Raw genomic sequence first — 26,111 nt, 5'->3', positions numbered from 1 at the left:
CGGCTTCACTTCAGATTCTTTTCTTCTAGCCCATTGTAAAGATAAATTTAAAACTTTGCTTTAACAAGGGCACACATGGAATTCCTGCTGCCTCTTCATCCTTATTCCTGCCATCTGTGCCCTGCTGTTGCCAGGAATGTTCTAATTTCACTGACATCCTGGGTGAGTACTCTAATATTCTGGCTTGATTCTGGTGACAAACAGGCGTCATTTAACAAAAAATAAAATGAGGCCATTCTTAAAATGAGGAAGATTCCCTCAGAGGGTCATTGTGAGGATTTGTTGAAAGGAAATAATTGGAAGTTAAGCGCTGTCTGGGTCTAAAAAGTATTGACTAAATGGTGGCTGTTATCAATGAACATGGATATCATCTGCTATGTGCTGGATATGAACTCACTTCATCTCCACAGAAACTTCCAATTTTACAAATGAAAAACCTGAGCAGGTAGAGGTTAAGCAACCTGCTAGGAAGTAGTAGAGCTGGACCCTCCCCCCGCCCCCGCCACCCCACCACCACCCTGCAAACATCCTGCCTTCTGACATAAAGCCCACAGCACAAAGAGGAAATCTCCCCATACTGCTGATCCAGAAAAGAGGAAATCTCCCAGTACTGCAGCTGTGGTGCGGTTTGGTCAGGAGTAAGGAAGTTAATGGTTCTCATACAGGGACAGCAGCTCTCATCTGTAGGTAGGCGAGCTGATATCTGCCTCCTCCCAGGTCTGTAAACAAATCCTGAGCTTCCACTACTATCAGGAGGAAGCTGGGCTGAAGCCCACAGGGATAAAAGCACACAACTCTGCAAGTTCTAGAAAACCACTGAATTGTACACTTTACATGAGTATGGTATGGTATGTGAATTATACGTCAACAAAACTATCAAAAAAAACCCAGAACTTCACTCCCCTGTCACCTCTGGGAAAAAGTTCCTTTAATAAAAAAGTTCTAGTACATTTACAGGATTGTCATCACTCTTCATCTACAGCACTCGATATGGAAAATAAAAAATAAAGGACCACCTAGACGCGCTCAGTATAAAAACGCAGTTATCCAATCAAACAGGAGGCCTGGGGGCCAAGAGACCAGAGAGAAATGTGTGAGGGCACACCTGGGCTTCTGGAGTGCTCCAGGGGTGGTTGAGGACCTGCCTCTCACTTTTTGAAAATAGCCTTAAAAAAAAAAAATGCAGATTGTGGTAAGAGGCCTCTTACTAAGGAGAAGGGTCCATTCCAGAGCAAAAGCCATCATGGGGGAGTCAGTCGGTCAAGACCCAGGACCCAGCGCTGAGCATTTTATGGAAGCGGGGAGACTCCCAGAAATTGGGCAGCCTTGGCCTAGGTTAAGAGGTGCTCACTGTTGAAAGCAAACTGCCCATGTTCCTCCATTCTGAAAGGCATAGAGATCTGCCCCTTTGAGGTCAGCTTCGAGGCCTCTTCCCTCCAAGTTGCTAAGGCCAATTCTCAGCAAGCTGCAAAGTCCTTGGCCAACGTGGGGACAAAGACCCCTTGGAGTTGCTGCTGCAGCCCGGCGTTTAGGGAGTTCTAGTCGTCCTGGCCCCCGCCGTACATGTCCGCCAGCTTCTTGAAGCGGCTGCCCCACTCATTCAGATAGTTGTAGTCTTGGTCCTGGTCAGAGGTTGAGGAGGTGAGCGAACTCAGAGAGGCAGCATCGGAGCCACTGCCCTCATAGTCGAACACCAACAGGGAGTCGTAGGGCGGGGCCGTGGGGTCTGTGTTGGCCGCCTTTAGGTTCTGGGGGATGGAGAGCAGGGTGTTAGGAGCTGCAGGACCAGACACCGGGCAGCTGCGAGAGCTCAGGAAAGTGAACTCACCTGGCTGAGCTTGAGCTTCCTCATCTGTGAAGCCCTGTCTCCCCTCCCTTAAGGTTTTGAAGGTTGAACATGAAATGCACATAAATCCTTAGCACAGGACCCAGCTGAGAGCGAGTGCTCAGTGCCACAGGCCAGCGGATCAGGGTGGGGACGCTGAAGTCAGACTTCACACAGGAGTGTGTAGACGTGGGCAAGCCTCTTAAAGTCTCCATGCCTTTGTTTCCCTCATCTCAAAAATGCATGCTAAGTCGCTTCAGTTGTGTCTGACTCTGCAACCCCATAGATGGTAGGCTGCCAAGCTCCTCTGTCTATGGGATTCTCCAGGCAAGATATACTGGAGTGGGGTGCCATGCCCTCCTCCAGGGGATCTTCCTGACTCAGGGATCGAACTCACGTCTCTCTATGTCTCCTGCAATGCCACCACAGAAGTCTCCCATCTCAAAAATGGGGAGACTTCATATAGTTTCAGAGGAAGAAATGAATGTATGTAAATATAAAAGTTCATATTAGAGTTACAGGGGACCATAACAGAATTCCTCCTCTGCAGAGCTGACATGGCTAGGCATTAAATGAGACAGTTATTTGCAAACTATCCAACAGAAATATTCTGAAAACTGTCTTCATTCAACGGGAGAGAAGATCTCCTGGCCTTTGGCTCCAAGGCAAAGATGCCCTGAGCAACTTTCCCCTTTGTACAGGATTCTCAAATGTGCTTAAGGCTAAAGAACAGAGTCTCACCACCGGGCTAGTTCGAGAAAGCAAGAAAGGTAAGCAGGGTTCAGGCCAGAGTAAGGTATCCTGACCACCCACTGAGCCCTGTGCCTACTGCTGCTTTCTCCAACCTCCCAAATCCATCCATCCTTCCCTCCTTCCTCTCTTGCTCCCTCCTCCCTCCCTCTTATTAAAAACCTCCTTTTACTGACTACTTTCATGGTACCAGCCTCATATCATTATCTCCTATGTATATTTTATTTCTTATACATATATCCTGTATATTTTATTTCTTGGGGAACTAAAGAAACATCAGAGCTTATGAATTCCCTGGTGATCCAGTGGCTAGAACTCTGCGATTCCACTTCAGGGTGCACAGGTTCCATCCCTGGTTGGGGAACTAAGATCCTGCATGCTGTGGAGCATGGCCAAAAATAAAAACAAGAGCATAAAAAAAAAAAAAAAAAACAGAATATCTGGGTCCAAGGCACTGATATTTTAAAAAATTCCTTAGATAAATCAAGTATGTGCCCAGAATTGAGAATATGGGGGACACTTAGCAGCAAGAGCTATCATTACCTAATACAGGATAGGTGCCAGGCCAGTGGTTCCCAAACTTAAATTACCTGGGAATCTTTTAATTAATTTATTTTTTAATTGAAGGATAATTGCTTTACAGAATTTTGTTGTTTTCTGTCAAAGCTCAACATGAATCAGCCATAGGTATACATATATCCCCTCTCTCCCATCTCCCTCCCCATCCCACCCCTCTAGGCTGATACAGAGCCCCTGTTTGAGTTTCCGGAGAGAGTAACATGGAAACTTACAATTACCATATGTAAAACAGAGAGCCAAGAGGAATTACCTGGGAATCTTCAAAAAAAATATTCTGAAGCCTGGCCCACATCCAGATCAATTAAATCACAGTCCAGGGGGTGGGGTGGGTGGGGTTGGGGGTTGGTCAGAGGCTTCAGTGTTTGAAGTTCCCCAGGAGATTTATTCCCTGAGCCAGCACTGCTCCAGGTCCCTACTCATCCAGTCCTTAAACCAACCTATCCCAGAGGCCCCCCAACTTTGCTCCACGCTGGAATCACCTGAGATCTTTACAAATTCACAGCCAGGGAGTCTGGCTCCTGAGTTTTCTCCTAACAACCACTGTATGTGTTGAATAAAGAAATAATTCCTCATCAAAAATCCTGTCAAACCAGAGATCACCTAAAAAAGTCAAGAGCCTTGACTCCGAGTTCATCTAGACTGCAACAGAGCCTGCTCTTCCTCATTGGTTTTTATTGATCAAATTGTTCATCTGTGCCAGACCCAGTCCTCTCTTACTTTTGCTTGATGATAAATGAAAGTGATAGTGTTAGTCACTCAGTCATGTCTGACTCTTTGTGACTCCATGGACTATAGCCTGCTAGGTTCCTCTGTTCATGGAACCCTCCAGGCAAGAATACTGGAGTGGGTTGCCATTTCCTCCACCAGAGGATCTTCCCAACCCAGGGATCGAACTCAGGTCTCTAGCAATGCAGGCAGATTCTTTACCATGTGAGCCACCAGGGAAGATGAGATAAACATCAACAAATTAAAAGAAAAGGAAGAATTCCTGACCTGTTTAATGGAGGAGGCAACAGGAGGCCCAGTAGTGGCTATATATGCCAAAGATCACACAGCTCGCTTGTTGGTGACAGACCCAGGATTTGAACCCAGAGCCAAGACTCCAAGCCTGTGCTCTTTCTCTCATGCTGCTGGCGCTTGAATGAAGGACTGCCTAGGCTGGGCCCCCACGACTCACCTCAATGATGAAGTTGCCGATTTCATCTGGGTTGGCTGGCCGAGGACGGTACATGGGTGTGGGGATGAAGGATGGTGCCACATCGTTGCGGAGAACCACCTCAGGCCGGGCCTCCAGACCCCGGTGGAGTTGGGTGATGTCATAGTCCTTCAGGAAAGTGAAGGAGGACATGGGATGGAGAAGAACCCTCCCACTCTCCCCATTTACATCTCATCCCACTTCTGTGCCACTTGGATGTTTTGGTTCAAGAGTAGGTCTTAGGAGACAATGTCAGAGATCTCTGAAAGCCCTAGACTCCACACCCCTTCCTCTCAGATTAAGCACAGGCTCGAGGTTGGGCTGGCTGGGGCCAGAGACTAGAGCAGTGGACGAGGCACCCTCTCAGAAGACTGACTTCAGGCCAGGGTCTGGGCGACGCAGCTAACATGGTCAGATGGTTGACCCAACCATGCCTGCCAGGGGCCATGGGGGCACCACCTCCCGACCCCAGGAGGGCCCCGCATGCCCTACCTGGTCCTCCTCACCACCCCCCTCTTCGCCGTAGTAGAAGACGTTGTCACGGGTGTCATCTTCTGGGAGGAGAAGGGGCTCCTTGATCTTCCGCTTCTTTCTCACCAAGAACAGGAGCACCAGCAGGAGGACTGCAAGAGTTGGGGAGTGTGAATATTCACCCCCAAACAACCACATGGCTGGCCAGCACCCCCAAACTCTTGAAGTCCCACGTAATTTTTTATCCCTCCACTCAGTAGCCAGCTGCTGCTGCTAAGTCACTTCAGTGGTGTCCGACTCTGTGTGACCCCATAGACGGCAGACCACCAGGCTCCCCCGTCCCTGGGATTCTCCAGGCAAGGACACTGGAGTGGGTTGCCATTTCCTTCTCCAATGCATGAAAGTGAAAAGTGAAAGTGAAGTCGCTCAGTCGCGTCCAACTCTTCGCGACCCCATGGACTGCAGCCTACCAGGCTCCTCCGTCCCTGGGATTTTCCAGGCAAGAGTACTGGAGTGGGCTGCCGTTGCTCAGTGGCCCCTGTGCACCTAGGAAAACCCTCGCCTCCTCATCAAGGTTACAGGACTGGTCCCGAGCTGTCTCCAACCCTCCCTCTCTGCTCAGGTCTAGTCACATTGGCTTCCTCAGGGCTCCTCGAATACACCCAGCAGTCTCCCACTTCAGAACCTTCATCCTGGCTCTTTTCTCACCTGGAACACTCTCCATGCATACATATGGCTCTCAACTTCCTGCTCTCAGCTTAAAACCACTTCCTCCTACTGGTATTCTGACTTCATCCCCCCACCTGTAATTCTGTATCATTTTACTGTTAGTCTTCCCATATTGATGTACTGGTCCTTATGGAAATCCTCCTTTGTGGGGATGGGGATCTCCTAGTAGATGTTTTGGTTTTTTTTTGCCTGCACCATATGGCTTATGGCAGCAGTCCCCAACCTTTTTGGCACCAGTTTTAGTGCTACTTTCTTCTTTGTGGAAGACGAATCTTCCACAGATGGAGGTGGGGGATGGTTTCAGGATGCTTCAAGTACACTACACGTATTGTGCACTTTATTTCTATTATTATGATCAGCTGCACCTCAGATCATCAGGCATTTGATCCTGGAGTTTGGGGGCCCCTGGCTTACTGGATCTTAGCTCCCTGACCAGAGATTGAACCTGTGCCCATGGCAATAAATGCACCCAGTTCTGACCACTGGACTGCCAGGGAATTTCCAAATGTTACTTTTCAATATGACTTTTTCAGTCACGAGGTGTCCCATAATAGCCAGAGACTTTAAGTTAAAAACAATGCAACTTTGATGAGGTGTAGTAATCTGAATTTAGGTGCAAACACTATTTCGGAATTTTAAGATAGGGACTGGGTTTCAGTGATATGATCTAAAAGGCTGGAGGTCTATTTGGATACAGTGGGGACTGGCTTATTAGTGCCCAGCTGCTGCCCCTAACTGCTGTGACTACCCCCAGTTAATTCCACATGAGGAGGGCAGTTCTGGCCCTCTCTGTGGCTGTTTAATGGAGGAGGATACAGCCACTGCTCAGCTTTATCCCCCTTTTTCGCCTGCTGAGGGAACCACTGTCCTCTCTAGCCAGATAAAACTGATGGAGCCATCTGTGGGAGTCCCTGGATTCTTAGGATGCACACCCTGTGTGGGTCAGACTATGGCCTTTCCCTCCCCGTTCCTCCCCATTAGCTTAGGGAAAGGCAGGAGGCAACCTGGACTGCCTACCTGCACCCAAAGCCTGTGTTCAGCTGCCTACTGTTACCTCCATTTGGACTTTTCCCTTGGTCCTTCCCACTGGTTAACAGAAACTCCATGTTTCTACTTGCTCAGGCCTTGACGTCATAGATGGCTCTTTTCCTCATCTGAATCGGAACTGATTCTACCTTGAAATATGACCAGCTCTCACCACCTCTAATGCCACCCTGGATCTGAGCGACAACTCCCCCCTCACCCCCAGATTATGGTAGCAGCAGCCCTCTACAGTCTGTTCAGGAGGAATCCTACAAAATCCAAGTCAGATCACATTGCTCCTCTGCTCCAAACCTGATGACTTCCCATTTCACCCAGAGTGCTTGCAATAACCCACAATGCGCAACACAATGCTCCGCCACAGCCATCACCTCTCTTCTCCCTCTTGCTTTTTCCACAACAGTCAGTGCTGTTTCCACACAAAGCACAGAGCCACCTCAGGACCTTTGCACTGGCTGTTCCCTGGATATCTGCATGATCTGCTTCCTCAACTCATCCAGGTCTTTACTCAAATGCCCCCTTCGCAGTGAGCCTGTTCTTGCCGATCCTACATAAAACGCCAGATCTCCTCCTCCCCTTACTTTCTTTTAATCCATAGCAACACCTATTTCTCTGCTGGCTTATTTGCTATCTGCTCTCTGCACCAGAAAGTAAGCTCCATGAAGGCAGGGGCTGTTCTGTTTTTTGTTTTTTTTTAATTAATTGGAGGCTAATTACTTTACAATATTGTGGTGGTTTTTGCCATACATTCATATGAATCAGCCATGGGTGGACATGTGTTCCCCATCCTGAACCCCCCTCCCACCTCCCTCCTCAGCCCATCCCTCAGTGCACCAGCCCTGAGCACCCTGTCTCATAAATGTTGCACTCTCAGCACCTAACACAGTGCTCAGTGCAAGTATGATGATTAATTAAAGCTTGTGCTTATTGCATTCATGCGTAATTGAATGGGTATTTTCTGTGTAAGGACAATTCAGAGTGAAAAAAGTGAATGTGATAGGTTCTACCATGACAGCAAAGAAATCAGTTTCTAACTAAACACTTCTGCTCACTAGACCAGTGTCTCTCAAGCCGAAACACGCATTAGAATCCACTGAAGGGCTTGTAAAAACACAGACTACCAGGTCTTACCCCTAAGCTTCTGACTTGGTAGGTCAGGGGTGGGCCAGGGAGTTGGCCTAATCAATTCCTGGTGATGCTGATGCTCTTGGTCTGGAGACTACACCTTCAGAACCACCATTGCAGCCACCAGACGATGTGACCGCAGGGCCATGTCTGCTCCCCAATGTATCCCCAAACCCTGGCACCTCCCAGAGGCCCCATAAACATCTGTGGACTAAATGACACTTCCAGAATTAAGAGGACAAGGAACAGATGGGCAATGTCGGTGGCCCGAGTCTCTAAGTTTGGGGTGGACTCAGGTTTCTAACTCCCCCAACCTCAGAGGGAGGGGGTGCCAGCACTCACGCAGCAGAGCCAGGGCAGCGCCCAGGATGGGGAGGAGGAAACCCCCCTTCCAGGGTTCCGCACAGGTGTCCTTCTCCACGTGGCCGTGGCAGTTGCACACGGTGGCTTTGATCACTGTCAGCTGCTCCTTGTTGCCGTGGTCAGACAGGGAAAGGTGCACATCGTAATTGTCTTGCTTCAGGAACTTCTTCAGGGACAAGGCTACTGTGTCTCCTGGAGCAGACAGATAATTATTCACCTCGGGAGGCCACGAATGGTGGGAGCCAAGCACACCACGAAGGAGGTTTGAGGAGGCAGACTGCACCTGGGCCACAGGGAGCAATGTCGTCAAAGCACACTTACGCCGAGCGTTACAAACGGATACTTGGTCCAAGCCAAATCCTCCACTGAGGGAAGGATTATTTGGATAGAAGAATAAAGTCATCATTCTATTTAAAAAATCAATAATCACAGTATTTCTAAATATGACATTTTAAAAAATTCATGGCATGCAGGGCCAATAATTTCTCAGCATCACTAGCTGCCAGATTGTTCTTTGCTTCAAAACAAACAAGCAAAGAAACAAAGTTCTTCCTAAGAGACAGCTAGCACAATCTTTTAATATTTATATTAACTAGCCACCTGTTTTTCTACCTGAAAGTTCACTACCATTTGTTACGGCAGCATTTTGTTCTTTCAGTTGTATATATAATGTTTATACCTCAGCTCTATGATAGAATTTCAATATATCTGAAACTTGGATATTTCTGAGTGAGCATCAGTTATTAAGAAATCCATATGCATATGAGCTGGTGATGTAACTGATGCCGGGAGCAGATCAGAGCATTAGTGACTGCACACAAGCTCAGAGGTGCCAGCAGTGAGGCTGTGCTGGGCACCATGCTAACTGGCCTTCGACGGCCTGGGGCAGGCAGCAGGCAGCCACAGAGCCAAAGCAAAGCTTTGGAGCAGCCTGCACGATGGGAGCCACTCTGGGGAGGCTGCTTGGCCATTGTGGAGTGGGGACAGGGGCTATGTTTGTGGGTGAGAAATATAAGGTTGGAGGCCTCTCTGAAGAAAGGCCTTCGGTTTAAGATCCAAGTTTGTCAAAGAGGGCGCTATTAGCTTGGGTGGAACTGTTCTTCATCAAGAGGAACTTTCCCGAGCACTCAAGTCCTCACCACTAAATGCTAACAGTGTCCCCTCAACCCCACGCATCATTGGGACATTCAAAAACAACCCCGTGTTTCCAGCCCACCTGCCCTCAGGCTTGCTGGCCTATTTCAGCACTGACCTCAAGCCACTTTCAGTTCACAGGCTCTGCACACTCAGTGGGCCCCTCTTAGCTGGAAGGCCAGAGGGAGAATTCGCCCTGTTCTCACTCACAGTGGCAGACAGAGAAAGCTCTGCAGGCTGGAGGTCTGGTCCACTGAGTGGAGGGGCCAATGCAGGGCGTTTCACCAGAGCATCCCTCTTGCCTTCCTGTTCCCAGGCTGGAGAGCTGACTTCTAGCTGATGATGGTGCTGGTGGTGGCAGTGGGGACTCAGCTGACACTTATTACGTGCCCAGCCCGACTCTGATCTTCACCTCAACTTTAAGAGAAAGTTCTGTTACCCCTCATTTTACAAATACAGACACTGAAGCTTAGGGAGGTCAAGTAACCAGCCCAGTTCACACGGGTGTAGAGCTGGGATCAACTCCTCTCACAATAGAACACAGACAGATAAAACGACTAAGTCAAAACCAAGAACCAATGGTAGTGTCAGGCGTTGGTACCACTGGGCTTTGAGGTAACGCTCACTCTTGGCAGAGCCAGACTGTGCCTGTTGGTGAAGACGACCACTGGCATTGACTGGGCACTGATGGAGCAGAAGAGGTAGGTGCCTGTCGTGCACTCAGCCTTCACAGTGACTGTACAGAGGTACAGTTACTGGCACCACCCTCCAGGCGGGGAGAACTGCTCAACAGTGAGGTTCAGTAACTTGCCCACAATCACAAGCTAGTAAATGGAGGGGCTGGATCCTGAACCAAGGTATTCTGACTTCAGAGGCTATGCCCTGTAAACCAAACAGTCAGGGAGGGGAAAACGGCTTCCAGCCCACAAGGAGGTGATAGGAGACCAACTTGGGCTTCTTCGAGGAAAGGTGCTGGGTATATACTCCCCCAAATCAGAGGAATCATAAAAATGGGACACTGTGTGTGTCTGAGGCAGGTCTCTTCAGTCCTTTCTGGACAGGCTCAGCAGCAGCAGTAGACACAAGGCATTTGGTTACTTCAGGGAAGAACCTGAATGTACTGGTTCCCCATTCCCCTCTTGGGGGACCCTAGCCCCAAGAGGAAGAGGGAGGCATTTTAAACCAGGGTGAGCTTCTCCAGGGGCCTTACTGGCACTTGGGCCTGGAGGCACTGTTCTTACACACCTGAGTTCTTGCCCATTTGATGCCAGCAAGTCCCCTCTTCAGTCCTGTGACAACTGAAAAACCACTGTAGGCTGAGGAGCGTTAAGGGGTGGGGAAGAGAAAGGACAGGGTGGTGGTTGGGGCATGAGGGCCAGGGACCTTGTCTTCAACTTCTTTTCCACTGCTTACCCACACTGTGCCTTTGGACACACCATTTAACCTTTCTGAGCCTGATTCTCATCTGTAAATAGGGATAAAAATACTGACCACAGGGGATGGTAGAAATTTAAAATAAGAAGTATAAAAAGCATCTTGCAAATTGCCAGGGGTGGATGAATGGTAGGCAGCAGAGGATCCTGGTAGAGCAGACTGCTTGCATCCCAATCCTGGGGCCATTATTTCCTAGCCATAATGCTTCTGGCAGGATATTTAAGCTTCTGTAAGCCTTGGTTTTCCTATCTGTCAAACGCGTGCACATACATGTATATGTATGATTAACAGTACCTGCTTTACAGGGTGGTTGTGAGGATTCAGTAGCTGAATCTATGTGAAGTATCTGAAGCGCACATAGCAAGCACGCTCAGGCATATTAGTTGTTATTACTGTGCTGGGTTCCTGACTCTCTCATTATGTCATAGTGAGAAAGTCATGTCCCATCTCTCTCTGGGCCTCAGTGCTTCCAACTGTATAGGAAAGTGGTTGGGCTAGAATGGTCTTTAAGGATTCCTGTGGATTCCCAAAGGTTTAGACTAAGTTAATAAGCAGCATTTGACTGACATCATCTTTGTTTGTTATTGGCTGTGCGGCTTGCAGGATCTTGTTCCTTGGCCAGGCATCAAACCTGTGCTCCCTGCAGTGGAAGCCAGGTGTCCCAACCACTGGACTGCCAGGGAGTTCCCCTGACTGACCTTCTTGAGGAGACTGGTAACTCGGTGACCCACAGGATGATGGAGCAGGAAGGTGGCTGCTGCATCTTGGGGGAAAGAGGACCCATCTGCCACCAACACCCACTTACCTTTCTCGCTGACTTCTGCTGTCCAATAGACGTCCGAGTCGTGTGTGAGTTGGGCCTGGAAAGGGGCAGTGTGGGGGGACAAGTCCTTGTCTGTGATGTTTAGCACCTGGGGCACAGGGCTTTGGTTGCAGATGGTGATCTGACGGGGCTCGGGGACCGGACCGTGGTCATTGATGTCCATCAGTGTTAGCAGGAGGGTCCCTGTGCCAGTGATGGGAGGGCTCCCTGTTCAAATCACACATATGATCCCTTTTTAGCATCTGCCTTTGGCTGGGTCAATGAATCCATACTAAGCTCCCCCAGGACTTACCCAATAAACCTCAGAAGGGTCCTGTTTACTGTCCAACTGTAACCTTTCAAGAGTTTTCCTGCCTTCGCTTCATTATATTTCAAACCAGTGATGGCAAATGCATGACAAACATGCCATCATTCTCATTTTGTGTCCACAACAGACATTACTAACTGATCACAGCACAGAGACTTCATCCAGACAGCCACTACCAATCTATCAGCAAAAGAAAAAGATTGGCCACCTCAGGGCTGATGCGTTTGCTGACCAGCTTCAGGGAAGTTTCGCTTCCCAGCCCTGCAGTAACCTCTCGCCTGCCTCCAGGTCTCAGTTCAGTATGTGTCAAATAGAGATGTCATTACATCATTACCCCCAACCCTGTCATGGCGTGACATCACTCATCAATTGTAACACTTGTAAGGCAGCCCCTTTCAATCAATCACAAGGGGAAACCAACAGGCCAATTTAAGGCTCAGTAAAGCACAAACAGGCTGAAAGGTGTCTTTAGGATACCTCCTAACTCCTGGGTCTTAAGGAAACTGGAACAGGCCAACCCTAGCACTGACCACTCTAAGTCTCCTCCGAGAGACCACTTTGACCTCCCAGATAGGATTGCTGACAGCCCTTCCCCACATCACACTCAGCCTGCAGAGGGGACGTGCTGTGTCCTGGGCTCCAAAGGGGCCCACATGGAGGGGCTGGAGGGAGCTCTCACCATCATCTGTGGCCAAGACCATAACTTCGTAGATGTTGTTCCTCACAAACTGCTCATCCTCACGGTCCAAGATCCCTGCGGCAGTGACCTGCCCACTGTCTGGGTCCATCGCTAGCCACCCTGCCGGGTCTCTCAGGATGCGGTAACTGGAGCAGAAAAGTTGCAAAGAATCACACCCAGGATACTTAAGAGTTCTAGTATCATCATTCAAAGTCTCCTCATGTCAACTAGCAGAGGGTTTCATGGGACTTGGGGCTCCTAGACAGGATCACATGGAAAACGCATCTCACCCCCAAGTGGGCTCCTGAGCAGAAGGTGGGAGGGGGCCAGCAGGGACATGTGAGAGGGATTGGGGAACACCTGTCCCCTGGACTTAACCTCCTCTGTATGGAGGGTAGGAAGGGAAGGCCCTGTGCAGGGGTGGTAGTCAAAATATTTAACAGTCTTTATGGCAATTAGAACAAATACTGCTGCATATAATAAAGAACCCATCCAATGTACCCATGTCTTTGGCTGAACTCTAGCCGAGCCCCTGCATACCTGATCTTCTGACTCCCCTTGTCTGGGTCCTGAGCAGTGTAATTGCAAACAGGCTCCCCAATGGAGATGCCCTCCTGGATTTTGATGACTTTGGAGGGTGGGACGAACACAGGTGGCTCATTCACATCCTCCACATGGACCACTATGGTGGCTGTGGAGGTTGGGAGTTTCACCACAAAGGGAACCTCGTTGATCACTTCAACGTACAGGGTGTGCTGGGTTTTGGCCTCAAAATCCAAGTCCTGGGAGAGAACAGGAAGGAGGACCAGTCGTCATTTTGTGAAGAGGCCCCATGCTGTGCTGTGATGTCTGGAAGAGAGGGCCCACCACGAGGGGCTGGGGCTCCCACCAGCAATAATGCTGCCCCTGCCCTGCCCCATAGAGCCTCCTGGTTTCCTCCTGCATTTCTGGAGTGGATACCCAGTGGGGGCCTCTCAGACCATCACCCCAAAGGCAACTAGACTAGTAAGCCCGAAGCCTAGAACTGATTCCCAATGGGGTGATGATGCTCCATAGTGGGTGTTGTCGGAACTTGGAGAGGGCATTTCTAGGTGTCCTAATGACAGGGAACACCACTGGTTGGGGCAGGGACACAAAGAACTATCCCATGTCCCATGGGACTTGCTAATATCCCCCTGGACATTCATGTATTCCTGGGCGTGAAGCTCTGTTTACATTTACAGTCTAGAATGTGTTTTCCATACAAATCAAGTTTTTGGTGTGGTTTTAATTTATACTAAATTTCCTAGGAATGCAACTTCTGAGGGGAGCTCATAATTTATTCAGGCCTTTCCTCAAGTTGTTTATTTAAGGTTCTGGAAAAACATCAGTACCACTTGTGGTATGACTCACTACAGCGACATACAGTAAGTATCTACTACACTTGGCTGATTCCACAAACAGATGCAAGAAATCGACCACTTCATCATGTTTTCTAGTGTAGTTGTGCCCAAAGGTTTACACAGGGAAGCATTTTATTATCAGTAACTTTTCCTGAAAATTCTCCTCTATTTTAATTAGGGCATTCCACTTTTCTAGAAATTACGTAAGTTATTATAGAGAAGTTATAAACAGAATTCATTTTACAATGTGAAAGGGGCATTACAAAACTTTCATTTCAAGGAGGGGACAGCTTTTAAAGTGGCTCAGATGGTAAAGTGTCTGCCTGCAATGCCGGAAACCCGGGTTCGATCCCTGGGTTGGGAAAATCCCCTGGAGAAGGAAATGGCAACCCACTCCAGTACTCTCGCCTGGAAAATTCCATGGACGGAGGAGCCTGGTAGACTACAGTCCATAGGGTCACAAAGAGTCGGACATGACTGAGTGACTTCACTTTCACTTTCTTTCTCAAACTGGGCCACTCTTTATAATAAACCAAGAGGTAAAAGACATCAAGAAGGATTAGTCCGATTTTCTTGAAGCGTCAATTTACTCAAGATTTTTCAAGAGGCAAGGGTACGCCTAGATGTAATTTACAACAGTTAAAGTAATTTAAAACTTTTAAAGTAAAACATTTTACTATCCAAACACCAAGATGTGAACTATGGATTGAAGGCAAAATTAGCAAGGATTCCAAGACACACTGGGATGAGGGGCCCCACTGACTGGCCTCAATTAGATCAGTGACTCTGTTTTATGAACTGGGTCTCTGGGGAAGATTTAAACAAAGGAATTCCCCCACATAAGAGGGATGGAAGAGTGTTGCAAGCCACGGGCCTGGTGCACTCCCTGGTGAGTGGTCCCAGGTACGCGTCCCAGGCAGGTGGTACCCCTAGTCCTGGAGACCTCCCTGTCCCAGGTGCGGCCCTCGTGCAAAGCCCAAACCAACTTACCTTCTTGGTTGTCAGGATACCCTGGTTGCTCTCGGGGTCAGTAGTGATGGTAAAATGGTCCCCGTTGTCACCTCCCACGATGCGGTAGGTGGCACGCCATGCCGGTGAGTTAGGGGCGTCCAGATCAGTCACTGTCAGCCTCTGCACCTCATGGCTCACTGTGTTCTCGGGCACACGGGCCTCGTACTGTCAGCGTGGAAAACACAACACTGTCAGAGCAGAGAGGCTAACTCCTCCAAGAGGCGGTTCTCCTCTTTTCACCAGCTGAGTCCTCCACCCAACTCCAGGGGAGCCCCATGCCGCTCACCCTTCCTGGGACATGCACAGATGCAGAATGCCCCAGGAGTCAACTTCACAGCTTGCTAGGACAGACACACCACAGTGACCCTGGGCCTGCTTTCCCTACATCCCAAGGCCTGATGCTCCCAGAATCTCAGCCATCTGGGTGCCCACGCCCCCAGGGAGAGTAGTCACCTATATCTAGCTGAGATCAGAAAGGCACAAGGAAGGTGGCAAGAAGGGCTAGGTGTCTGATGGCTCCGGGGCACTGACCAGGGACTTCTTCGGAAATTTAGAACAGATGGCCGTGATGATGAAATCAGCTATTCAGAACAAATTTTCCACAGGCCTGAACAGTATTTAGCAGCCCAAGTTATCTAATGATGGAAGCGGGAGGGTATCATCTTGACTGGCACTGAGTCCTCTATCACGTGAAGTGACAAGCATTCACCGGGGGTAGGTGGGCAGGTGTAGGTGTGAGTCAAGTTAGGAATTTCCATATCAACAAAGATTTTCATATTGAGCACTTAGGTACTAGGGATTATGCTAAGAACTGTACATAGATTATTTCATTTAAAACTCAGAACAATGTGGCAGGTATTAACACTGTCTCCATTTCACAGATGAGGAAATAGGGCACAGAGAGGTTAGGTGCTTCCCCTCAGGTCACACAAGCTTACAAGTGCTGGGGCTGGGACTTGAAGCAATACAGGCTTATTTTTGAAGTTTCACCAGAAAGGAGAAACTTAGCCCCTCATCATTTGACAAGGAAAGAATGAATGAAGGAAAGGGTGTTACCTTCTGGGGATCAAAAATGGGAGCATTGTCGTTGGCATCGAGGATTTCCACTATGGCCATAGCCGTGGTGCTGGAGCCATCCCCATCCATGTCTGTGGCGTGGATGGTCAGTGTGTACTCGGGGACTCTCTGGGGAGAAAAGGAGAGCAGGAGTGGAAGCCACTGAGAGCAGGGCACAGCCTTGAGTGTACATGGAGGGAGCGGAATGTTTCTCCCTTCCAGTGTTCACCTGATCCCTTGCTCGCCCACTGCAGGAAAGACCAGGAGCCAAGGGTGGAGGGAGAGCGGAACTGTGGATCCAAAAGGTTTTCCTGGGCCAGTCAGTCGTGGGGTGAAGCCTGGGCACTATCTCCTGACTCACAGCAGATCCAGAAAGGGAGCTCTGAGCAGGAGTTTGGCAAAGGTATGAATTAGGAACTCCAGTACCCATGGAGCTAACTGCTTTGTGGTACACATGGGACAAATCTGGGCAATGTGCATGCTAAGTAAGCCATTCCAAGAGGAAATGAGAAAACCTACGGAAAATATCAAATGTCTGTGTTTTACAGCTGCCTCCTCAGCCTTAATGAGATGGCTTGGCAGAGTGCCACCAGTCCAAGGGCGCTGCAGGACATCAATACAGGCCCTGGCCGCAGCCCTTCCCGGCCGACTTGGGCTCTGGGGCAGGGGCTTCTGCTCTGAGTGTCAGGGCCTGGACTGGGCAGGCAGCCCCTTCCTGAAGGGCCACTCACTTCCCGGTCCAGGCCGCTGGAGATGACGCTGATGGTGCCCGTGCTCCGGTGGACTGTGAACATGAGGTCATGCGGGTCCTTTGGCTCTTGACTGTGGATGGAGTAAGCAACCACCCCATTGTAGGTGTTGACGGCGTCGTCCTCATCCGTGGCTGTCACCTGCATCACGGAAGTGCCTGGAGGGGAGAAGGGCTGATGAGTGAGCACCCTGCCCTCCCAGTGCCAACTTCAGCCTCATCCACTTCTGGAACCCTGAGAGGTTCCACCCTGCATGCCAGTTTGGACCACCTTCCCCTCTCATCAGAGACGGTTAGTTGCTGCCCACTTCCCATTCTCCCCTACTTCCTTAGAAACATAACTATCATAATCACTCTAGGTTGGGCACAGGTCCACCAGGAACCAAGGCCATTTCCCACCGCTTCTTGCAGCTAGCTGTGGCCATGAGACTGAATTGTGACGAATGGGATAAATAGCTTTGGGGGAAGCATTTTTCTGAATTAAGGGGCTTACTCTTGCCACTCGTTCCCTCCTTCCAGAAGTAACGGCTGGAGCTCCAGCAGTATTCATGAGGTGATCTTCGGAACGAAGCCAAAACAGCAGAGCAACGAGACAGATGGAGCCTAGGTTTCCCACACTTTAAAGCACCATTCCAACCTGGCCTGACCACATCTAGGCTTCCGGAATACGGGGGGGAAGAGGCTCCATCTTGCTGAAGGTAGTTTTTCTTTTAAAAATGTCTACTGCAGCCTCACCAATTCACATTTCTCTATAATTTTCTACAACTCAAAGGAAGAGGAGGAGTCCTCCCCAATAGCACCTGTCTGTGAGGTCATTAATGTGCACCTATTTCTCTAGTATTTTGCCCCAATTAATTTTCTCTCTCTCTCTTTTTTTTTTTAGCTGCACCTCATGGCATGCAGGATCTTAGTTCCCCAACCAGGGGTTGAACCCACGCCTCCTGTATTGAAGGTACAGAGTTTTAACTGCTGGACCATCAGGAAAGTCCCTACTCTAGGATCATTCTTATTCAGGGATTTGGGGATGGAGCGAGAGAATATGGATTTTTAAAAGGATCCCAGGTGATGCGATGTACAGCCTAGGATATCACATGTCAAGGATTCTTCCAGCCTTTAAGAGTATGGCTGACCTCCAGATGGTTCCAGAAGTTGACCCAAGGCCAGATCTGGGCCCAGGAGACCTCTATAGCTCCTCACCTCCCCAGTCTCCTTACCAGGTAGCACCCCTTCCAAGACGCTCCCTCTGAAGACATCCTGGGTGAACTTGGGCTTGTGGTCATTCTGGTCTGTTACAATGATGGAGATGTTCATGGGATCTTCCACAGAGGCACCGTTCTCTGACACAGCATGGCCAAAGAGCTGTGGGGGCACAGGTCTGTGGTCAGTCTGGCACTCCCCTCCCCAGCAGGCTCTGGGGCCCTGCTGGATGCTAAAGGTTACTTGCCTCATACTTGGCAATCTTCTCCCGGTCCAGTGGCTTATTCAGCAACAACCAGCCTGTTTCCTTCTCTATGGCAAAGATACCCTCTGGTGGGCTGTCTGCCCCAGGCCCTGTGATGCTGTAGAAAATCTTGGTGCCTCTGTCCTTATTAGATTTGAGCTGGAATCAAAAGAAAATGACAGCTGACAAAATGACAACGATCTCACAATTGTAGCAAAGAACCCTCCATGGAGAGGGGTAGAGAGGCATCGCCTGATCAGAAATTGCTCGCATCACAGAGGCTTTCCTTCTGGAGGCCCCAGGGCTCAGCAGCAAGAAGCCTCCCACTCAGGCCTTTGAATGAGGGTCCCTGCAGCCACCAAGCCTCTTGAGGGGAAGGCACAGCCATACCTGATTTAGCCTCTGGGGGAAAGGACCCTTGCCATTCTCAGGCACAGATATTGGCGGGACCACCCATTCTCTCTTGCGCCTTCGTAAGACAGGTGTGGGTGGGGAGATCTTCAGTGCTTTCCTTTCCTGCAGGGAGAGAAGATGTCTTAACCCAGGTGTGCAAACACACCTGGAACACACCTACCGTCCTCTCACCTACAGGAGCTCAGGGTGAGGAGAGAGATCAGAGGCCTAGATGGGTTTATTGCAAAATAAAACTTGAAAATAATCTAAGTGTTCACTTACAGAGAAGACCCAATTAAATACACTGTAATATATCCATCTAGTGAAAACAGTATACAGCTTGAAAAATGAGGAAGAGGAAAGTCTCTCTGTGCTGATATGGAAAAACCTTTGATATACACTTAAATGAAAAAGAACACAGTACAGAACAGATTAATATATTAACAGCTTAGTACTCTATTTAACAAACATTTATATAGGGCTTAATATGTGCTAAGCGTTGTTCCATCTTTTGTGTAAAAGGGTAGGGAAATAAGGCATATATTCATATCTGCCTTTACACAGTTTGGGGGATACTAGAGAAACCAATAATCGTGGTTACTGGTGAGAAGGTGAGAGGCCTTGTACTGATTTTTGTTTTTGCTCACTTATTTATTTTATAAAATATTAAATATTTATAAAATATTTATAAAATATTAAAAAATTTTAATTTTATATTGGATTATAATTGATTTACAATGTTTGGTTCTACCAATGTATTTTTTTATTTTATTTTATTTATTTATTTTAGTTTATTTTTTTATTGAAGTACAGTTTGAATTACAATGTTGCCTTAATTACTGTTGTACAGCAAAAGAGACTTAGTTGTACATACACATACTGATGTATATTAGTACAAAAAGAAAGTGAAGCCGTGTAAATGTTATTTTTTTCATAAAAAAGAGGAGGGAAAAATCTGTTTTATATCTACACATATAATATATGTAAATATATTTAATATAAATATAGAACAAATACATAAGTCAATTCTAGAAGGACAGAAACTGGTAACAGGGTAACCTATGTATTTTGTTAGAGGGGTGGAGAAGGCATTAGGCAGATGAGGAGACACAAGGGGAGGTTATGTGTTCTATAACTTCAATATTTAAAATTTTGGAACCATGTGGATATATTAGCTGTTTGAAGAATTAAAAGAAACAAAGAAATGTGGCCCAGAGCTTCAGGTCCATCTTCCCAGAAAGTGAAAGTGAAGTCGTTCAGTCGTGTCCAACTCTTTGGGACCCCATGGACTGTAGCCTGCCAGGCTTCTCTGTCCATGGGATTCTCCAGGCAAGAATACTGGAGTGGGTTGCCATTTTGGGATTGACTGTCCCGTGTTGGGATCACCTTCACTTGTGGTTTACCCTCAGGATGTGGGAAAGACAAAAAGGGAGATGGGACAGGGAATTCCAGGGAGGAAGAGCACTAGACCATTACTCACAAGGCAGCTCTCAGCCCCACTGGCCTGATTCTGGCGCCCCCTACTGGGCAACAACAAGCACTGCCCTGCTTAGATGGTTGCCCACGTTCGGAGCTATGGGCAACTGACGGCTAACCCTGTGCGCTCTGCAGGGGTAATGGGGCTCCCGACAGGCACGGCAGCCCCGGACTCCTGGCCGCAGCAAGCTGGGTGTGCACGGAGAACGCCTTTCTCCTGTCCTGCAGGTGCACGCGGTGTTTTACCTGGACTGTTTCATCGTTCAGAACAATGAAGTCATCGTCAGTCAGCAGGGCCGCCTCTTGCCCAGGGCAGTCTGTGAAGATCACTGTAGGGAAGGGAGGAAAAGAGTATTAGGAAGGAGGGGGCTTCTGGAAGCTACCTCATGGGAACCAAGACCTGACAACAGCCCCCTGACTGGATCAAGGGCTGTTCCAGGCCAGTGCAGAAGGAGCCTTGACTTACTTCATCTAACCAGCTGTGTGACCAAATATGAGTTTCAGATGGGCTCCCAAGTTTGGTCTTGAGAAGGAGGATCACTCCAAGGTTTGTGGGACAAAGAACCAAGACAACAGATATTTAGCAACATGAGACCCATGGAGTCTCACGAGACCCAGAGCTGACCCAGGGTCACAGCTGGAGGCAGAAGAGTCGATGCATTTCTGAAGGCTACATGTCTCCCTACATGCCATATGCATCCTGCTATGCAGTCACCCACACTGATCATTCTGATGCCCTTTGGCTGTTTCAACTTGTCATGTTCTTTCTGAATTCTCCTTGCTTGGCCACCCTTTAAATAAGCAGTCTGAGTTAAAAACTACCATTCACTAAGCTGGAGACTGGGTCCATTTCATCTTTACAACTATGCTACCAAGGTAGGCATTAGCCCCTTTTCAAAGAAGAGACAATTGAGGTTCAGAAGCCTGACCCCACGGCATATACTAGAGAGTATTCACAACCAGTATTCTTACCCACCCTTCCCTGTGGACAAGCATGTAATTAGGAAACCTGCCAGGGGGTACCTCTGGGCCCATCAGCATCCTGCTCTGACTCAGGGGTTCCTTTACATTGGCCTATGTCAGTTTCCTAAGCAGCAGCACTACAAGGCCCACAGGGAGAGTACTGTGCCATGAAAAGGTCAGGGTGAGGTCTCCCAAGTGTCCTATTTTGAAAAATTGTCCTTTAGTTTCAGATGATGATGATAATTGTTTTAAAAACCCTTCTCTAAAGAAAGAATAATAGATGAGAGACTGTAAACTACACAAATAATGTGAACATCATGAAGTATTCAAAGCAATATATAAGAATATAACATAAAAAACAGAATTCCAAATAATATTCTGCTATATAATGAATTCCTAATCTCAAGAACAACAAAAAATACATAACCCAGTCTAAAAAGAAAAAGACAAAGGAGGTGAAAAGACATTTTTTCAAATAAGGTATACAACTGGCCAGTAAGCATATGAAAAGATGCTAAATACCACTATCATTTGGGAAATACAAGAGCTTCCTCATAATTCAGTTGGTAAAGAATCTGCCTGCAATGCAGGAGACCCTGGTTCAATTCCTGGGTTGGGAAGATGTGCTGGAGAAGGGATAAGCTACCCACTCCAGCATTTTGGGGCTTCCCTTGTGCCTCAGCTGGTAAAGAATCCGCCACAATGCGGGAGACCTGGGTTCAATCCCCGGGTTGGGACGATATCCTGGAGAAGGGAAAGGCTACTCACTCCAGTAATCAAAATCACAGTGAGGTATCACTTCAAACCTACTAGGGAGGCAAAAAAAAAGGTAAATAAGATATAAAGACAGATGAAATCTTCTGCATTGGAAATGTGAAATGCTGCAGCCACTGGGAAAAAGTTTGGTGGCTCAAAAGTAAACATAAAATTACCATATGATCCAGCAATTCTACTTCTTGGTTTACACCCTAAAGAGCTGAAAGTAGGAACTCAAACAGACACTCATATATGTATTTTCATAGTATCCCTACTCACTTCCCTCGTGGCTCAGAGGGTAAAGCGTCTGCCTGCAATGCAGGAGACCTGGGTTCAATCTATGGGTCAGGAAAATCCCCTGGAGAAGGAAATGGCAACCCACTCCAGTATTCTTGCCTGGAGAATCCCATGGATGGAAGAGTCTGGAACACCACAGTCCACGAGGTCGCAAAGAGTAGGACAAGACTAAGCAACCTCACTTTCTTTCATTTTCTATTCACAATAGCCAAAAGATGGAAACAACACAAGTGTCCATGAAGACCTAATAAACAAACACAATGTGGTCTAAACATACAATGAATATATATACACACATGTATAAGTATACATTCTTTATAAGGAATGAAGTTCTGACACATGCTATAACTTGTATGAATCTTGAAAACATTATGATAGGTAAAATGTCATTATGTGCCTGCATGCTCAGTCGTGTCTGACTCAGTGACCTCACGGACTGTAGCCTGCCAGGCTCCTCTGTCCATGGGATTCTCCAGGGAGGAATACTGGAGTGGGTTGCCATATCCTACTGCAAGGGAACTTCCTGACCCAGGGATCGAACCTGAGCTTCCTACATGTCCTAGACTGGCAGTCAGATTCTTTACCACTGTACCGCCTGCCAGGCCCAAAAGTGACTGTGCTTATATGAGGTACCTAGAATCCTCAAATTAACAGTGAGTAGAACAGAAGTTACGTGGGGCTGGGGGGGGCAATGGGTAGTTACTGTTTAATGGGTATGGAGTTTCTGTTTGGGATGATGACAAAGTTCTGGAGATGGACTATGGTGAAGTGACAGTCGCACAGCAATTTAAATGTACTTAATGCCACTGAATTGCTTACTTTAAAAGAGCTAAAATGGTAGATTTTCTGTTATGCATAGTTTTACCTCAATAAAAAAGGAAAGAAGCAATCTGAAGTAGGAATGCAAGATGGGATAGTCACTTTGGAAAACTGCTGGGCAGCATTTACTGAAACTAAATATACATGCTCCCCAAGTCCCAGTAATTTTACTTTGAGGTATAGACACAACAAAGATCCACTCACTCAAAGACAAGTATAATAATATTGAGAGCAGCATTATTTATCATAGCTAAAGACTGGAAACAGCTTCAATGTCCATCAAGGTAGAATGAAGAGAACTGTGGTGGAATATTCACATAATGAAATAAATCAATTACAAGGACATATGACAACATGAATGAATCTCACAAACATGATTAAGTGATAGAAGTCAGATACAGAAGGACACATACATGATTCTATCAACACGAAGTTCAAAAGCAGGTAAAACTGGGTGAAAGAACTTAAAGACACTGGCCATCTTTCAGGGAGAGGAGTTGTAAATGGAAGGGGAAGGAAATGGTCTTAAAAGCACATAGACCTGACTTCAGCGCCCCAGAGCTCATACACAAGGCAGGCTCCTTCATGGGAAAGCTGGAATGTGCCCGTGAGAAAGAGATTACTTAGAAACCAGCTCTCCCTCCTTGATGACATCCCCACTGAGAAGTCCTGGGCTGTGACAACATGCTCGGCTAGTGAGAGGAGGGGAAAAAGAGATCTAGGCCTGAGTCAGCTCCGAAGGGCCCCAAGCACAGGGAGATCCCCATGGGGACCCTGCCAAATTTATTTATTTATTTGACTGTGCTGAGTCTAAGTTGTGGCATGTGGGATCTTCCTTGTGGTGTGCAGGATCCTCAGTTGCAGCATGCAAACTCTTAGTTGTGGCACGCAGGATCTAGTTCCTTGACCATGAATTGAATCCAGGGCCCCCCGCATTGGGAGTGTGAAGTCTTAGCCACTGGACCACCAGGAAAATCCCTATAGTAAGAGTTTTAAATTATCTAGAGAAGTTCGTGTGCTTTGAAGATACAGTATGCAGAATGTAAAACCGCACATATAGTATATGCAACTCTGCACAGGAAAAAAAACACGGAAGGAAATGAAGCTTTCCAATGGCTGGAGTTACCAGCAACTTATTTTCTTATTTTTCTCTAGGTCCAAGTTTTCTCTTAACATGATTGTGTCCCCACCCCCTCAAATTCATATGTTGAAGCCCTAACCCCCAGTACTGCAGAATGTGACCATATTTGGAGAAAGGGCCTTTGAAGAGATGATTAGATTAAAATGAGGTCATGAAGGTGGGCCCTAATCCAGCATGATGAGTGTCCTTTAAGAAGAGGAGGAAATTTGCAAACAAGACAGTTACAGAGAGAAGACTATGTACAGACACATGGAGAAGGCTGCCATCTACCAGCTAAGGAGAGATTCCTCAATACAAACCACCCCTGCTGGCCCGTGCTGATACAGGACCTCAAGCCTCTTGCGTTGTGAGAAAATAAATCTCTGTGTTTAAACCCTTCAGGCCTTGTTCCTTTGTTACGGCAGCCCTAGCTGCCTAGAATACGACAGGCATCCATTGAGAGTCAGGAATCTCTCCCGTCATGAATTACTATTATTTACAGCTAACATGTTTATACTTTCTCACTTAATCTTCACCAAGCACCCTAAGAAGTAGATTTTAGCACCCATTTTCTAAATTGGGAAAATGAGAGGTTAAACGAATTCACTAAAGTTACATGGCTAGGAAATGGAAGAGCTACAAGTGGTACCTAGACCTGCCCTGATGGAGTTATTTTTTTAAACCACTATGGTTATCTTTCTGATACACTTGAGAGTATGTTTTCTCATCTCCTCCCCAGCCCCCATTACCTGTTGTCCTTCTCCATCTATTGAAATAGCAAAGATTGATTTTTAGATGCCCAGTGGGGCAATGTGATATTTGGAGAAAAGTACTAGATTTGGGGATAATAAAAGTAAATCTCTTAGTGTTGTGAGGACTAAATGTAAAGAGCTGAAAAATAGGAAAATGCATTATGGCTGCTGCTGCTGCTGCTAAGTTGCTTCAGTCGTATCTGATTCTGTGCGACCCCACAGATGGCAGTCCACCAGGCTACCCCGTCCCTGGGATTCTCCAGGCAAGAACACTGGAGTGGGTTGCCATTGCCTTCTCCAGCATTATTGCTGGGTCTACTGTTAATAGTATTAATGGAGATGAAGACCTATTCTTGTGTAGGCAGTGACCTTAACTTGCTGGGTGAGCCTAGGAAAGGCACTTGACTTCTCTGGAGCCCCAGAATCAATTGTTTGTTAAAGCTTTGAGCCTAAAGCCTACCTTCCCTTAGTTTGAAAGGAGAGAAGTATGCTATTAAAAGATGTATTCAAGAATGGTAGGACCAAACACAGTTTCTTCTTGAGGTAAAAAGAAGAAAAGCTTAAAGGGAATACTTCAAGTCACTAGGTGATTCAGCGTGGCTTAAAGAAGCGTTAAGGACACATGCAAGGTTCCTCAAAACTACAGAAGTTGGAGCCATCAGTGTGTTGATGCAGAATTTGAATTAACTTATTCGGAATTCAGGTTTTCTCATTTGGAAGATGAAAATTAGACTGACTTCACAGTGTCATCTTGAATATCAAGTAAGATAAAACCACAGAACACAAATGTGTAAAGCTCAGAACTTTATACGACTCTTACACCACCAGAGAGAATGGGAGTTCAGAGGTGAGATGGCGTGCCCAACACTGTACAACTAGTGAGTGGATTTAGAGAGGTGGGAAGGAGGTTTGAGAGGGAGGGGACATACGTATACCTATGGCTGATTCATGCTGATGTATGGCATAAACCAACACAATGTTGTAAAGTAATTATCCCCCAATTAAAAATTAATCTAAAAAATTGATTGGTACAATTCGCCAGTGGGTGGGGTGGTGGAGAATTGGAACCCAGGGTGGTCATATTCTAAAATCAAGTTCTTCAACACAGCATTCATTCAAGAACAAGCCGAGTGTTTCCTAAGTGCCCAGTTCAGTTCAGTTCAGTCGCTCAGTCGTGTCTGACTCTTTGTGACCCCATGAATCGCAGCATGCCAGGCCTCCCTGTCCATCACCATCTCACGGAGTTCACTCAGACTCACGTTCATCGAGTCCGTGATGCCATCCAGCCATCTCATCCTCGGTCGTCCCCTTCTCCTCCTGCCCCCAATCCCTCCCAGCATCAGAGTCTTTTCCAATGAGGTAACTCTTCACCTGAGGTGGCCAAAGTACTGGAGTTTCAGCTTTAGCATCATTCCTTCCAAAGAAATCCCAGGGCTGATCTC

At 47.4% G+C, this 26,111-nt stretch overlaps 1 protein-coding gene across 1 annotated transcript in view; it reads right to left on the bottom strand.

Annotated features, from left to right (window-relative positions):
• Positions 1 to 906: 906 nt before the first annotated feature.
• Positions 907 to 26,111, bottom strand: part of CDH3 (cadherin 3) — a 46,956-nt gene continuing 21,751 nt past the window's right edge. The window contains exons 3-16 of the mRNA XM_015100512.3: positions 20,209 to 20,291; positions 18,484 to 18,609; positions 18,097 to 18,252; positions 17,867 to 18,011; positions 16,636 to 16,811; positions 15,905 to 16,033; positions 14,828 to 15,013; positions 12,996 to 13,237; positions 12,456 to 12,601; positions 11,452 to 11,676; positions 8,058 to 8,270; positions 4,842 to 4,972; positions 4,332 to 4,478; positions 907 to 1,748 (exon numbers count right to left, since the gene is read on the bottom strand). Coding sequence (XP_014955998.3) covers positions 1,539 to 1,748; positions 4,332 to 4,478; positions 4,842 to 4,972; positions 8,058 to 8,270; positions 11,452 to 11,676; positions 12,456 to 12,601; positions 12,996 to 13,237; positions 14,828 to 15,013; positions 15,905 to 16,033; positions 16,636 to 16,811; positions 17,867 to 18,011; positions 18,097 to 18,252; positions 18,484 to 18,609; positions 20,209 to 20,291 — 2,315 coding nt within the window. The 3' untranslated portion in view covers positions 907 to 1,538. The remainder of the gene's footprint in view (positions 1,749 to 4,331; positions 4,479 to 4,841; positions 4,973 to 8,057; positions 8,271 to 11,451; positions 11,677 to 12,455; positions 12,602 to 12,995; positions 13,238 to 14,827; positions 15,014 to 15,904; positions 16,034 to 16,635; positions 16,812 to 17,866; positions 18,012 to 18,096; positions 18,253 to 18,483; positions 18,610 to 20,208; positions 20,292 to 26,111) is intronic.

This window comes from Ovis aries, chromosome 14, assembly GCF_016772045.2.
Source record: "Ovis aries strain OAR_USU_Benz2616 breed Rambouillet chromosome 14, ARS-UI_Ramb_v3.0, whole genome shotgun sequence".
Lineage (NCBI taxonomy): Eukaryota > Metazoa > Chordata > Mammalia > Artiodactyla > Bovidae > Ovis > Ovis aries.
Note: the sequence above shows the minus strand (reverse complement) of the source record. Positions and strands in the feature narration are given on the sequence as shown.